The sequence below is a fragment of the Lutzomyia longipalpis genome, chromosome 3 (assembly GCF_024334085.1).
Source record: "Lutzomyia longipalpis isolate SR_M1_2022 chromosome 3, ASM2433408v1".
NCBI classification, from domain to species: Eukaryota; Metazoa; Arthropoda; class Insecta; order Diptera; family Psychodidae; genus Lutzomyia; species Lutzomyia longipalpis.
Window position 1 is genome coordinate 19,064,376 of NC_074709.1, and position 14,104 is coordinate 19,078,479.

The following is a 14,104-nucleotide window of genomic DNA, read 5'->3' on the forward strand; positions in this document are numbered from 1 at the left end:
CCCAAACCACGCAGCCTCTCAGTATCATCTCAATTTCACTGATTAATACGCATTTTGTGATTAATATAAATTCATTCATGTAATTCAATAGGATTTTGTTTACGAATGAGGCAAAGAAGAAAATCTATAAATATTTTTTCCCACAATGTGCTACTCACACAAAAAAACAACGATAAACGTTCCAATTTTCATTATTTTTTTTTAGTATCTCCTGAATTGCTTCTTGAATTTATCGTAGTGATAGTCATCTGTTGCTTTCTTGTTGTTTCCTTTCTCCCTTGATCCTTCACCTTCCTGATCACGGTGCTTTCTCTTCCTCGAATCATCCTCAATGTTAACTGCAGAAGAATAAAGGAAAAATTAGGAAAAAGTTTAAGATGAAATATTTTAATCAGAAAAATATCCTTCTGGTTAGGAGAAAAGGACAAATGATCAAAAGAATATTTCATTTTTATTAATTTAATCATGAAAATGAAAAGAAAGCCTTAAATGCGTTTATGTTATTTCAAAAATGTTTAAAGTAAAAAGGTGCTAAAAGAAACGTCAAACGTTAGAAAATAAAGTTGAAAACGATAGAAAAAGAACGATGATAGAAAAGAAACGTCAAACGTTAGAAGAAAAATGTCAATTTTAGAAAAAAATTGTTAAAAAATCCGAAAAAATAAGTAAAATGTTCCAACTTTTAAGATTTTTATTCCTTTTCCCTTTTCTCGTTAATCTGTGCCATGCAACTATATTTTACCGTTAATATTTTACTTTACATTTAATATTCAATGTGTTATTTTTACTTTTGACGTTTAGTTTTTTTTAATGTTTGTTGCTAGTTTTCTAACGATTGACAGTTTAAGAAAAGTCAAGTTTAATTTTTTAAATATTTGTCATTTTTGTAACTTTGACGTCTGTTTTTTCTAACGTTTGATATTTATTTCAATTTATCTTCTTATTTATTTTAATTCAATTTTAAATTCAAGTAACGCCAAACGTTAGAAAAAAAAAGTTTATAAAATTAGAAATCGAAAATTAAACGTAAGAAAATAATGTCAAAATTTGAGAAAGTAACGTCAAATTGAAAAAAGTTCCTCTAACGCTAAAAATTAAATGTCAAATGTTAGAAAACAATTATTAAATGATGGAAAAAAATTAACACATTTGAAAATATCAGAAAACGTTAGACAATAAATGTCAAACGTTGAAAAGGAAAAGTCAAATCTAAAAAAAACATTAAACGACAATGAAGAACGTTTAACGATTGAAATAGAAAGACAACAATATAAGAAATTTAACAAAAAATGTTTAAAACGAAATATCCAACGTTAGAAAAGTCAAACGTTTGAAATTGAACGTCAGATTGACGTAAAACATCCCCAAGATTTTTCATTACATCCTTTAAACTTTTCCCTATTAAAAATTAGTAATTCTCTTGATTTTTTACATTATTCCCTGATCTAAAGGATAAAGATTGGATCACTCTAAAAAACGAATAAAATCCAAAAGCAAACTCACATCGATTGTGCTGAACAAAGTTTACAGCCATATTCGTGGGAACGAATTGTGAAGGACCTTCCTTTTTGTTCTTTTGCTCCAACAATAGTTTCTGTTTTGCCTCCTCCGTTGCCTCAATATTCCGGATCTTTGCCTCAATCCCCAGATCCACCTCCGGAATACCACTCAGCATCTGATTTGAGAGCATCTCTTCGGATCTCTGAGCTGAACCATGCCTGAGATGATCTGGAAGAGCCATGAGAGCTGCCTCCTCGGGACTGAGGTACTTTGCGGGATTATCAAGGGGATCATCTTGTTTTTCGAGCTTCTGCCCTTTTCGCTTCTTCAGCTGCTCCTCAATGTACTTCATCATCTCCTCATCTTCGTCCCTCTTGTTGGTTTCAGCGGAGAACTGTGTGCCAATGCCTGTGTCATAGGCATCATCAACTGTCTTCACTTTACCCGCTTTGAGAGCTTGCATATTGATCATTCCACCGGTTTTTATATTAAAAGGATCCTTCTGTGGATTTGAGGACAACAATACATATTTAGTTTAGAAATCATAAAAACAGGAAATTAAGAAAAGCCAGAAACCAACCACTGTCAAATCTTCTTCAATTGTCGTCTTTTTCCCAATCGCCAATCCCACCAGACTGATTCCATGCTGTCTAGTCCGCAACTTCTGCCGTACTTTCATCTCCTCTAGCTTAGAGCTAAAATAGTTATGGAAAAGAATTTAGTAAAAATTCTCAACATATTATGTTGCAACATAGAATTTTAAGAATTTTATATTTACTTTAGTTCTTCGCTGCTTCCTTCTTCACCACAACTGGAGTCAGATGATATCTTTCGTTTCCTCAAATTAACCCTTTTCTTATTTTTAAATGGGGGAATTTCAAGGGAATTTGACGATGAATTACTACTGTCACACATTTTCAGGATAAAAACTATTATTTCTCTAATTTTAATTTTTTTGTTAAGATTTTTCACAGAATGAAAACAAAACTCGTTGATGACAGTCTGATGATTAATGTGGATTTTCTGAAGAATTTCCCTGGAGATTTCTCTATATTCCTCGGAGGAAAATTTGAATTTTCAAACAAAAATAACCGTCAACAATTACTAAAACCGTCGTGGCTTTTTGGCGAAATCTCTGAATTATTAAAAAAAAAATTCTTAAGATCAATTAACACAAGCATATTGTAATTAGGGTTTTCATTGAGACAGAGATATCATGAATCTTGCGTATAGTTTTCACCGGAAATTCAATTTTATTCATTCTATACACACACCTGTTACATTGGAAGAAGCCTGGCAGGAGTCTGTCGACTGTTAGGCTGACATTATTAGAGCTGATAAAAAGAAAGTGAAAATTAGTAAAGATGAGAATTTAGAAAAGAACAGATAAAGAAAATTGAGATAGAAAGAAATTAGAGTGCAGTGACGAGAGCAGTCCATCATTCTCGACATCTTAATACCGAGGTTACCTGATCCCTTCAACATCCAGCTTTAGAAGAAGGATGTTAACCTCCTTAATTTTGCACTCCTGAATTCTGTCTAAAATGTTATTTATGTTGATGGTTGTTTTCTTGACGTGGTTAGTTTAGCTTTTTTTGGTGGGAGCTGAGGTGCTCTCTCCGGGGGCGTCAAGGGTCCGTGTCAATCCGAGAGAAACACAATTTTTACCAGAGCTTTCGGCGAATCACCTCGCCTTCTTCTGTGGTCCTTTGAAGGAGATTTTATGCAAAACCGTTGCAACTGCCACCAAATGAGAGTGTTTATGTTCTGTGCTCTGGGAAAACTTGAGAAAAACCCGGAAAAATATCCCCATCCGATAATTTGTGATTGAAAACCTCATAGCTTAGGATTAATTCTTATATATTAACGCAATCTTTGTCCCCAAAACCAGGTCATTATACTGCCTGAAAGAGAAAAAGAAATTGACGGAATCCAAAAATAGACAAAAATTGTAAGTTAAAAAAGAAAATAATCTAAATTCATTGTATTGAAATTGAAAATAAAATCTCCTTCAAAGGACCACAGAAGAAGGCGAGGTGATTCGCCGAAAGCTCTGGTAAAAATTGTGTTTCTCTCGGATTGACACGGACCCTTGACGCCCCCGGAGAGAGCACCTCAGCTCCCACCAAAAAAAGTTATTTATGTTGTCCACAAGAGCAGTTCAGAAAGTGGCAGGTCAATGAATTGAAAGAGTCGTCAAGGCTGAAAAATGATGCTGCAAAACTCATGAGGACGGTCTTGGAGCTCAGGAGCATACCGTGGAAATCCATCCAGACCCTGATGCTTCTCAGGCCATATTTGACAGCAGGAAGCACTGTTTCCGAGGATTTCGCAGCATGTAAGATGGTGACATCATCCGCGTATGCAGGCTCACCATTCAACTTTAGCGACATGTCAAACGTGGAATAGCCAGTGCATCATCATCAACAGTCATCTCGCCACAACTTGTGCGTAGGACCTTTCCCGCACCATAGCAGAAGTCTATTCTATCTCCTCCGTTTATTCGAGAAATTCTTAAACTCACATCACATTTTCATATCAAAACTGTCTCTCGCGACTACAACTATTGTCAGCAATCTAAGACTTACTCAGAAAGATGGGGTCGAACTTGTAGGAACCCCATCGGTGAGTTTAATCCGCACGGCACTAGGCAGTGAATCTCTGCGGGATAAGACAAGGTGCATATACTCAGAGGGGCTGGCTCCACGTTTTTGGAGAATTTCAAGAGGAACAGCAAGATTCCGAAAAAGCCACAACCGTAGTAAACGCCCGTGTAACAAAATCTTATCACCTCTAACCTGGGTCAAAGTGTTTGATCAACATCTGAAGGTGTATTATGCAACTCTTCAAGCTGTTGGGTGGCTGTACTTTTCTTATGACCATCCAACAGCTCGGAGAGTTACATAATACACTCTCTGGTTATTAATATTTGATACCCATTAATTATTAAATGGAGTTAATTAATTTATATATCTAATTACTCGGCTACTTATTTCTTACTCTTCTTGATGCTTATTTTTTAATAGTTTAATCTAGGCACAAGAATGTCCTTTACAGACTCTCTAGGAATTTTATTTATTTTCCAAAAATACACAACAATACCAAATTTTCACAACAAATCCCCTTTAAAGCTTTCTACAATTATTTTACGAACTTTGCCTTTAATCTTGTTCATTTTGTGGTTTTTAGTGGAATTTTTCATTTCAAACTTTTACAAGACAATTCATCCAAATAATCCAAATGAAAATATAGTTGGAGTAACGGATTTTGCAATGAAACTATCGTATTTTGTAAATAGATACACTGTGACCGGTATGATTGTTACTGGTTTAAGGAACAACACACATCATACTAAACTTATTCACAAAATCTTGGCTATAGAAGATAAGCTACGATGTTTAGCTTTCAAGAGGAACAGAAAATTGATAAGTAGATGTAATATTGAAGCAGCATCAGTAATAGTATTTAATTGTTCATTAATGCTTGGTTACTGCTTATTCGATATGATTGATTCTAATTTTTTTATTGTTCAATTTTATTCTATGAACGTTGTAATAATTGGAAGTATGATGTTTTTGTATTTTATAAATTTCTTCAGGGAATTCATCAAAATTCTCAACTTTATCATTGATCTAACTAAAATATATGGAAATAGGTTTAGGATTCAGGCAATAGTGCAGGAGTTTTGCAGAACAATTCCATTAGTTAATTCCGCTTTGGGAAACATGATTTTTGTTGATTTAGTTCAGCATGTTCTCCTAGCTGTTCTAACTATCTATTACCTTCTTTGGTTAACCTTTGAAGGAACCTACGTTAGAGCGCATGAAGCCGTAACAATTGCTTGTTACATTTGGTTGATTACGATTTTTGGACTTATTATTGAATTGTGCAGAGTTGGGAATAAATTAAAAAGAAAGGTAAAAGAATCAATTTATGTTGAATTAAGGACTAAGTCAGACTTTAGTTTTCTTAAACCAGGTTTAAGTTTTTAGGCTAAAATATTGTTTTTTGAGCCAGGCTTGAGTTTTTTCAAATCAGCCTGAATATGACTTTCATGAATTTCTACGCGCAAAGACAGACAGGTGATTGCGGTATGATTTGTAAAAAACTAACATTATGTGACCCTTACAATCTATCCATTTTTGCGATTTATCCCAATTTTAATCGTCTTTGAACATTCAAAATTGGTAAAAATAAATTCAGCCTGACCTAATCTTGAAATTTTGAGAGTCTAAACTAAAAATAATTTAAAGACTTATAAAAATAGACCTAGCTTGAATAAACTTAAATCTGGCTAGCTTAAAAACCTGAAACAAGGTTTAATAAAACTTAGTAGTTATCTTCACCTAATATTATGGATTTTTTTTACATTAATTAAGAATCTTTATATTTATAGATTCAACAACTAATGGATTTTCAAAAATATATTCTTTGCCCCATTGAAGATGCTCTTCAGTCAAAATCGATAAAATTCAACAAAGAGCAATTACAGCTTTGGAGATTTCATATTGAAACAAGAATTCTTGCAGCAGAATCCATTGAAATCAACAATAAGGGATATTTCACTGTAAAATTTATTTATTTTGTTGGTTATTTTTTTTTTTCTTAACTAACAACACACATTTTCTAATTTCAGGTTTTATCATTCATTATTACGTACTTTATAATATTGATTCAATTCAAGCAGATGGAAGAGTAAGGAGTTCTTTAAGGGCTGCTCGACAAATTATAAATATAACGACCCCAAGTGGTTACCTCAAGAATTCAATATACTTCATTTTAGCTACTTTTATTGCATTATTAATTCCCAATTATGTATTTAGAGTGTTTAATAAAATAATTGATTCCTCATCAATAAACGCATATTTAGGAGTTTAGTCGCTTTTCTCGTATCCTCGATACAATACGTAACCTTCTGCCAGTTTCATTTCATTTGTCTCAGTTATTTTTCTTTAAAGAAAATTTCAATGAAAATGTCTTTTACGGATGCACTTGGAGTATTATTCTCATTTCAAAAATATACATCTATACCGAGTTATTCTGAAAATTCTAACATTAAATCTTATAAAATAATTTTAAGACTTATTCCGTTTTCTTTGTATGTGATTTTCAACGTTGTAGAATTTATTATTGTGAAATATTATTTAATGAATGAAGATGAAAAAAGTGAATTTAAAGTTGAAGATTATGCTATTGAATTAGCGTACTTATTGAATAGAGGAGTAGTTATTAGTATGATTTTAGTTGCGCTAAAAAATAATTCTTTTCACATTCAATTGATTAAAAGTGTCATAAATTTGGAGGAAAAATTAAGAAAAATATCTTTTGGAAGAAAAAAAGTGTTATTTAATAGAAGCAACAGTGAAGCGATCTTTGTGGTTCTTGTTGATATTTTCTTGGGTACTTGTTACTTTATTTTTGACGGAACTAGCATATTGGTTGGAATAATACAAATATTCACAACCATGATTGCATTAGTTGGTAACATGATGATCCTCTATTATATAAATTTTCTCAGAGAAATTGTTCGAATTGCAACGTTTATCCACAAGAAATCCAAAGACGTAAAAAACGCAAATTATTTTCTAATAATTATTCAGGATTTTCTGAAAATTATTCCCCTCATAAATTCCTCTCTTGGGAATGCAATTTACATAATTATAATCCAAAATGTTATTCTACTCTCTCTTATGCTGTATCACATAATTTGGCTCTCTGCAGCAGAAAGATTAACTGGAAAATATTTTAAAGTCAATAAACCCCTTACAGTGGCCTCTATAATTTGGTTATTCTTTATGTTTGGCTTAATTATTGTTTCATGCAGAGTTGGAAATAAATTAACAAAGAAAGTAATGTAAAAAGTATTTTGTAAACTTATTTTAGTTGACTAAAAATTTATTTTGCAGATCAGTCAAATTTTAGACTTCCAAAAGCACATTTTATGCCCAATTGAAGATGAGAATCAACCAAAATCAATAAAATTCAACAAAGAACAATTTCAGCTGTGGAGATTTCATGCTGAAACGAGGATTCTTGCAGCTGAATCCACTGAAATGAACAATTCTGGATATTTTTCTGTAAGATTTTACATGTTTTTAATGTAAAAATCTATTCAATATTTTATATTTTCTTTTTGTTTTCAGATTATCTCATTCATCGCAACATATTTTATAATTTTAATCCAATTTAAGCAAATGGAAGTATAAAAGTTCTTCTAACATTCTCTTTTGTCATTTTGATGTGGCCACAGTGACCAATTCAGTCTTCTATGTATTTTAATCCCGTTTCAATCTTAATTTTTGTCCGAAAACAAGGATTTCATCTATGAATTTCAACATATTTTAGAAGCATAAAAAATATTGCTGTTTTGATCACGTGTAATTTTAGGAAAATAAGCAAAATGTTCTTACTGTATGACGTCTACTGTATAAAACGTACTTACCTTTTCAGATGAATTTGTACTTCAACGGAAAATGTTGATTTTCTTAGTCCTTTATTTCATTGTGTCCTCTATCCTTATTGATGCTGCATCTGAAAATATCGTAAATATGTATTTAATTAAGTTAAATTAATTAATTAAAACAATATAATTTCAATAAATAAAAAAAATTCTAACCTAACTTTCAAAACAATCGGTACACTCCAGACGGCTGAGATTGAAACTACTCTTTCACAAATCCACCGCATCGTGACGCTACGGGCAAAGTCAAAAATTATATATTTGTTTTCCTTGTTTTCTCAAATTTTCCCACTTCTATCCTTGCAAAATGTCCACAAAAACTAATACAATTGAAAGGAATAGCAGTTCCCGTGCGAAGGAAGTTAAACCAGTGTGGGCAAAAGCATTCACAAAAAGTGAATGGGCAGATAAGGTATTTAACCTCAATGTTTCATCTCAGGTACCTCATAAATACCTTGATTATACTAATTAAATGATAAAATTCCTCAACAGGATGAATTTTTGGATGTTGTGTACTGGGCAAGACAAATCTTGGGCATCCTCATTGGGATTGCTTGGGGAATTGTCCCACTAAAGGGCTTCATTGCACTCTTCCTGTAAGTTTCAATGGGCTTCCGGCAAAAGCTAAAATTGTCATCCGGGAGATAATAAGATTTTCTTTGCAGATTTGCAGCAATAAATTGTGGTATTGTCTATCTCTACTGCATAAACTTCCAAGGGGTTGATGAGGAGGCATACGGTGGTGTGTGGGAATTGCTAAAAGAGGGCTTTATGACCTCATTTGCATGCTTCCTCGTCACGTGGATTATCTTCTACACTGGACTGCATTTTGACACACTAACAAAGGAATAGCTCTGGATGCCCACATACGTGGCCAATGCAATGGATCAAAGACATTTAAGATTTACCGTGTAAATACCATTTAAAGTTAATTTATTGCGATGACTGATTAAAGAAAAAAACATGAAAGTATCCGGGAGCAAAATGGGGGCTTTTTTATTAAGTCAGGTATTGGTTAGCGTCACATCGGATGTACTCTTGTGTCTCATTAAAAATAATGAGCATAAAGCAGATCCTACTGATGTCATGGCCAGGAATAGACCATTCTCTGTGGCCTGATGAAAATAACACAATTTGAGAAAATTAGGAGAATATCCTTCCGGAAGCATCAGCCTGGGCGAGTTAGATGAGTCCAAAAAAATTTGTGAAGTTCTGAGGAAGAACGAAAATCACTTCTAGCAAGTTCTGTGTTGTTTTTCTTTCCTTTTTTTTCTTATTCATAACGTAAGTGTTTGAACCATTTCCTTCAATATTTTTGTGTTCAGTTTTAAATTGTTTTAGACTTTTTCTTCACCGGTTTCTTAATTTCTTTTGTCCAAATTGTTATTCAACAGAACCTGAAGAAGGCCCAAAACGTTGGCCGAAACATTGTTCAATGCACCTGAAAACCCAAAGACTGAATTTTTGTAAAGGGACGACCGTGGGTGATGAATGGAATTTTTTTTTTAAAAACGGATTTTCGGTCTTATTCTCGGCTAATTAATTTTTATTTCTGGCCAACGTTTCGGACTATTTTAGTCCTTCCTCAGGGCAATCAATGGACAAAATTAACCACGTCAAGAAACAATCAAAAATCACTACATCCACAACACAACTTTCTTTATCTGTAATCTGTACAGATTGGCCACCAATGAGAGGAGATAAAGAAAGTTGTGTTGTGGATGTAGTGATTTTTGATTGTTTCTTGACGTGGTTAATTTTGTCCATTGATTGCCCTGAGGAAGGACTAAAATAGTCCGAAACGTTGGCCAGAAATAAAAATTAATTAGCCGAGAATAAGACCGAAAATCCGTTTAAAAAAAAAATTCCACCCAAAGACTGCTTCCGAATTTTCTTTACACATTTTTTGACGTCATTTCTGTAAACTTCCGTACTTGAAGACATCTTTACAACAACCAGTATTAATTTCTTAAATTTTTAATGATCGAAGCCATTTAATTAATTTAAGGGATAAGAAAAATGCATCAATTTATATCGAACACTATATTTCTTATTAGATTATACTTTCGCTACAGTTTACTTAATTTTCGGGCGAAAAAGTAGTTATAAAAAAACAAAGAATTGCAGTTAAAAAAGTTAACAGAAATCACAGGAGAGGAAAATACCTCTTCGCATGAAACGAAAGAAAAATAATCTACAAATAGAAAAATCTGAAAATCCACCTTTAGCGAATAGACAAATCTTATCCTCTCTAATGTCTCATTAATGTGGAATGTTCTTTCATTTTTTTTAATGTTTAGTAAGGAGGATCTCTCAGTATGAGAAAAAATGCATAAAAAATCCCGGAAAAAACAATATTTTCAGTGAATGTCACGAATTGGATTGAAAATTCCATATAACTTTACAACTATTTCGTGGGTTCGTTCAATGATTTTTCTTTTCTCATTTTTCATTTCCAAAAAAAACGCACTATTTTTTCAAATTACATTTTAAGACCGTTTTCAACTCTACTAAATCCTATCCCTCTAAAACCTATTTCACATTTTTTTCAATAATTTTCTTTGTAATATTTTGTGTTGTATATGAACTGTGATTAATAGATTCATTTTCATCTCGTTTTTTTTTAATAATTTCCAAATCTAAATATCAAAATATGTTTGAAATTGAAAACTTTCTAAATAGACTAGGATTAATAATTTCACAATTGGTTTTTTTTGACAAGGTTTCCATTTTTCACATTCGCAAACTTCACTACGAATCTATAGAAAGGAATTGATGCAAGAATGTATGAAAGATGATCCTCTATCGCAGAACAATTTTAACCCATTCCATCTTGTAGAGGATCAAAAAACATTGAAGAATCGCGAGAGAAACTCCCCAAAATCCACTGGGATCACATCGAAAAGTGCAAATAAAAATTGCAAAAAAATTCAAATATTGCGACGCCATTCGACGTTTTTTTCCCTATAAAAAATGTTTGAAAACTTTTTTGTAGACTTGTCGCTCATTTTCCGTGGAGTTTTTTTCTAGTCAAAATAAATGTTTATTTTTTCGTTTCTGGAGTGATTTCTACATCTGAATCTGTGAAATCTTCTGCTCCTTGGAAGTCTGTGCATCTAATGATACTCTCAAAGCACTGAGAAAACAAACTCATTGGGAGTTTATTGCTGTGAATAGTTTCATGAGACTTCCGGATGTCTTTCTTGACATTGCAACCTCCTCGAGAGCGGATGCAATAAGGAGGAGGACATAGAATTTCTGTTCACTGCCCATTGATTCAATTTCAATGTGCCGGAGCAAATCTTTCGCTTCCGGAAGTCCCAATATCTCCAGCAAAACCTCGTGGGCATTCTGCAGAAAAGAACTCTGAGAGGCAAAATGAGAGTTGAGAATCACTTTTGTCAGCTCCAGGAAGTCATTGCTCTTGAGAAAGATGTATGGGAAGACGGTGATGAAGATTTTGTGGACTTCCTCAGTGTTACAATCCGCGGAAGGAGACTTTCCGGAGGAATCCCAGAATAGCTTTGAGGGCAGTTAGTTCTGCGACTCTCAGAAATGTCTTCCGTGCTGGTCATGATTTGCTTGATGACTCCGTCGAATGTTTCCGGATACTGACTACTAAACTGATTTCTACATCTGAATCAGGTATATTGCGCTGGATGGGATTCAACTCGGTAAGATTTGCTTAAATTCTCACTGCCAAAAAGGCCCAAAAAAATGTAAAAATTATTTGTTTTGATTTGCAAGGGGCTGGTTCTATCAACCTCCCTCAGCTTCATTTCGCTGTGGATCACTTGATTCAGATGTAGAAATCACTCCAGAAACGAAAAAATAAACATTTATTTTGACTAGAAAAAAACTCTACAGAAAATGAGCGACAAGTCTACAGAAAACTTTTGAAACATTTTTTATAGGGAAAAAAACGTCGAATGGCGTCGCAATATTTGAATTTTTTTGCAATTTTTATTTGCACTTTTCGATGTGATCCCAGTGGATTTTGGGGAGTTTCTCTCGCGATTCTTCAATGTTTTTTGATCCTCTACAAGATGGAATGGGTTAAAATTGTTCTGCGATAGAGGATCATCTTTCATACATTCTTGCATCAATTCCTTTCTTCAATGAACTTTTTTGTTTCCTAATTAATAAAACACGAGAATTGGCACCGTTTGCTTCACAAAAAACTTGGAAAAAATGATTAATTTTGAATTTATTTTGGAAGGTTTCTAATATACTTTTATAGAATAGAAAATTACACTTCAGTTCCGAAAAAGGTTAATTTCAGGATTGATTCTTTATGAAAATATTATCTTTTTATTTATTAGAATTTTGAGGTTAATTTTTTTTATTTAAAATAGATAATTCTTCGATATCAAAAAAATTGAAAGAGTTTTTCTTGAAATTTACATTTGCTAAACGTTCGGCAGTACAAATTATTTTTTCGGAAACTTCCGAATCGTTATCCGAAAAAACAATTTGTACTGCTGAACGCTCAGTTATGTTCAGGTGTGCGTTGTCTTTCACTCAGAGTTTCATGTCCGGATATATAAGACATCATCGTTTTCCTAATCTCCTTTATTTCATGCTCCATCTCCTTGCCTCAGTTCTCACTTGTCTCCATAACTTTGAATCCGCTGGAATACTTTTCTTAATTTCTTTCGATTCCTTCCATTAAGCCCAGTTTTTTTTTATTTTTTAAACCTCAGAACAATTCTCCAAATTTTGTTTTACAAGAGGTTTTCTTTATTTTGAGGTTGTTCGCGAAATTTCCTATAGTACTTATACCTTATACCTATCCTTTCACGTTGCCTTTTATTTCCGATCTATCATTTTTGCCGCCAAATAATTTCTTTTTCCCCATATTCTCTATTTTCACCACTCGAATTCACCACTTTGAGTGAGCGCCAAATTCAAATATTATTTTTTTCATTAGTTTTCCGAACAGAGGTTTTTTATTAATATGAAAAGGAATTTTGAGAGTCAGATTCAGATTTGTTTGGGGTGACCGCGACTGAGATCGCTTCCAATCCACTGCAGCTAAAGCAAGCTTATTGTGGGTCCCAAAAGAGAGTACAAAGTTCTAAAAATTTAGTAAACAGTGAAGTACCCATTACAAAATAAAGGTGAAATCACTGGCTTTTTAATGACCTCAAAGCAAAAACATATTTTGTGCTTTAAAGTTATTTTTTAAAAATATTTTGCCCAGACAAAACTGAGCAGACAAACAAGAAAATATTTTCAATTGAATCAACCCCTAACTTCTTTCTCTAATTTTATTTTTAGAGGATCCTCTATAAAACGTGTACCATCGTGTGATTTAAGTTGATTTTCTCCGTAAAACAGACTTTTAAAAATTCACTGTAAAAATTTTCTGAAAGTTTTGTTTTGTTCTTAAAAATGATTTTATCGTCTATTTACAAAATAAAAGAAAATTGCGCTTTCGTATTATAAAAAAAAAAACGTCAAGAGACAAGAAAAGACCCAAAATATAGTCTTTTTTTTTGGGTGTGAGACGCTAAACTAGACATCAACCGAATCATCCTTGGTATATTGCGTTTCCTTGTAGACTGTTTGACGGAGGTAGGATTTCTGGAGTCCTTCAACTAACGTCTCCTACAAAAAGAATGTAAAAAAAGAACAAAATTTTGTATTTTTTTTTTTACAATTTTTCAAAATTGATTAGTGTTAGTCCCATTTCCTTGTGAGAGAAAGGAAAAAATATGGTGATGGCATCTTTGCGTCCTTTTTTGCCCATGGAAATAATGGAAAATGTTTTATAGGAGACTGCTTTGGTATTTATGGGTTAGGGTTATGCTTCTGTGGTGTTAAATTGATATTTCTTTCCTCCTTCTCTCAAAATATTTTTCTACAGCTTATTCAAATCAACTTTGCACCAAAGCTTCACCTAGGTAGTGAGACACCCTCAAGCACAAACTGACCAATGAACAGCCTGCTTGAGCTTATCAACCAAGAGAACTCCTTATTCTTCTTCTTATTCATTTATATTTCAACAAAAGATATTAGCTGTGATTTGATTGGTTAATAAACTCAACTCCACCTCCAAGGTGAAGCCATAGTGCAAAATCGCTTTGAATAGAGTTAGGTACCTACATTTCAACGCCCTCTAATAGCTAAAAAGCAACTAAT

At 33.0% G+C, this 14,104-nt stretch overlaps 3 protein-coding genes across 12 annotated transcripts in view; 1 reads left to right on the forward strand and 2 right to left on the reverse strand.

Annotated features, from left to right (window-relative positions):
* Positions 1–52: 52 nt before the first annotated feature.
* On the reverse strand, positions 53–2,505 carry LOC129792443 (splicing factor C9orf78 homolog). Its single transcript, XM_055831507.1, has 4 exons — positions 2,279–2,505; positions 2,081–2,195; positions 1,504–2,002; positions 53–338 (listed from the first exon to the last, which is right to left on the reverse strand). The coding sequence occupies exons 1-4, from the start codon at positions 2,413–2,415 to the stop codon at positions 202–204; spliced, it is 888 nt and encodes a 295-aa protein (XP_055687482.1). The 5' UTR covers positions 2,416–2,505; the 3' UTR covers positions 53–201.
* A 5,655-nt stretch (positions 2,506–8,160) lies between these two features.
* On the forward strand, positions 8,161–8,945 carry LOC129792469 (GEL complex subunit OPTI). The gene is made up of 3 exons (XM_055831541.1): positions 8,161–8,372; positions 8,453–8,556; positions 8,626–8,945. Exons 1-3 carry the CDS (start codon positions 8,268–8,270, stop codon positions 8,810–8,812), a joined length of 396 nt encoding a protein of 131 aa, XP_055687516.1. The 5' UTR covers positions 8,161–8,267; the 3' UTR covers positions 8,813–8,945.
* Positions 8,946–9,988: 1,043 nt separating this feature from the next.
* The window catches only part of LOC129792362 (F-actin-uncapping protein LRRC16A), a 49,498-nt gene continuing 45,382 nt past the window's right edge, over positions 9,989–14,104 (reverse strand). For all 10 annotated transcript variants that reach the window (XM_055831336.1, XM_055831333.1, XM_055831331.1 and 7 more), the window contains one exon: positions 9,989–13,570. In XM_055831336.1, the coding sequence (XP_055687311.1) occupies positions 13,557–13,570 (14 nt within the window). In that variant the 3' untranslated portion in view covers positions 9,989–13,556. The remainder of the gene's footprint in view (positions 13,571–14,104) is intronic.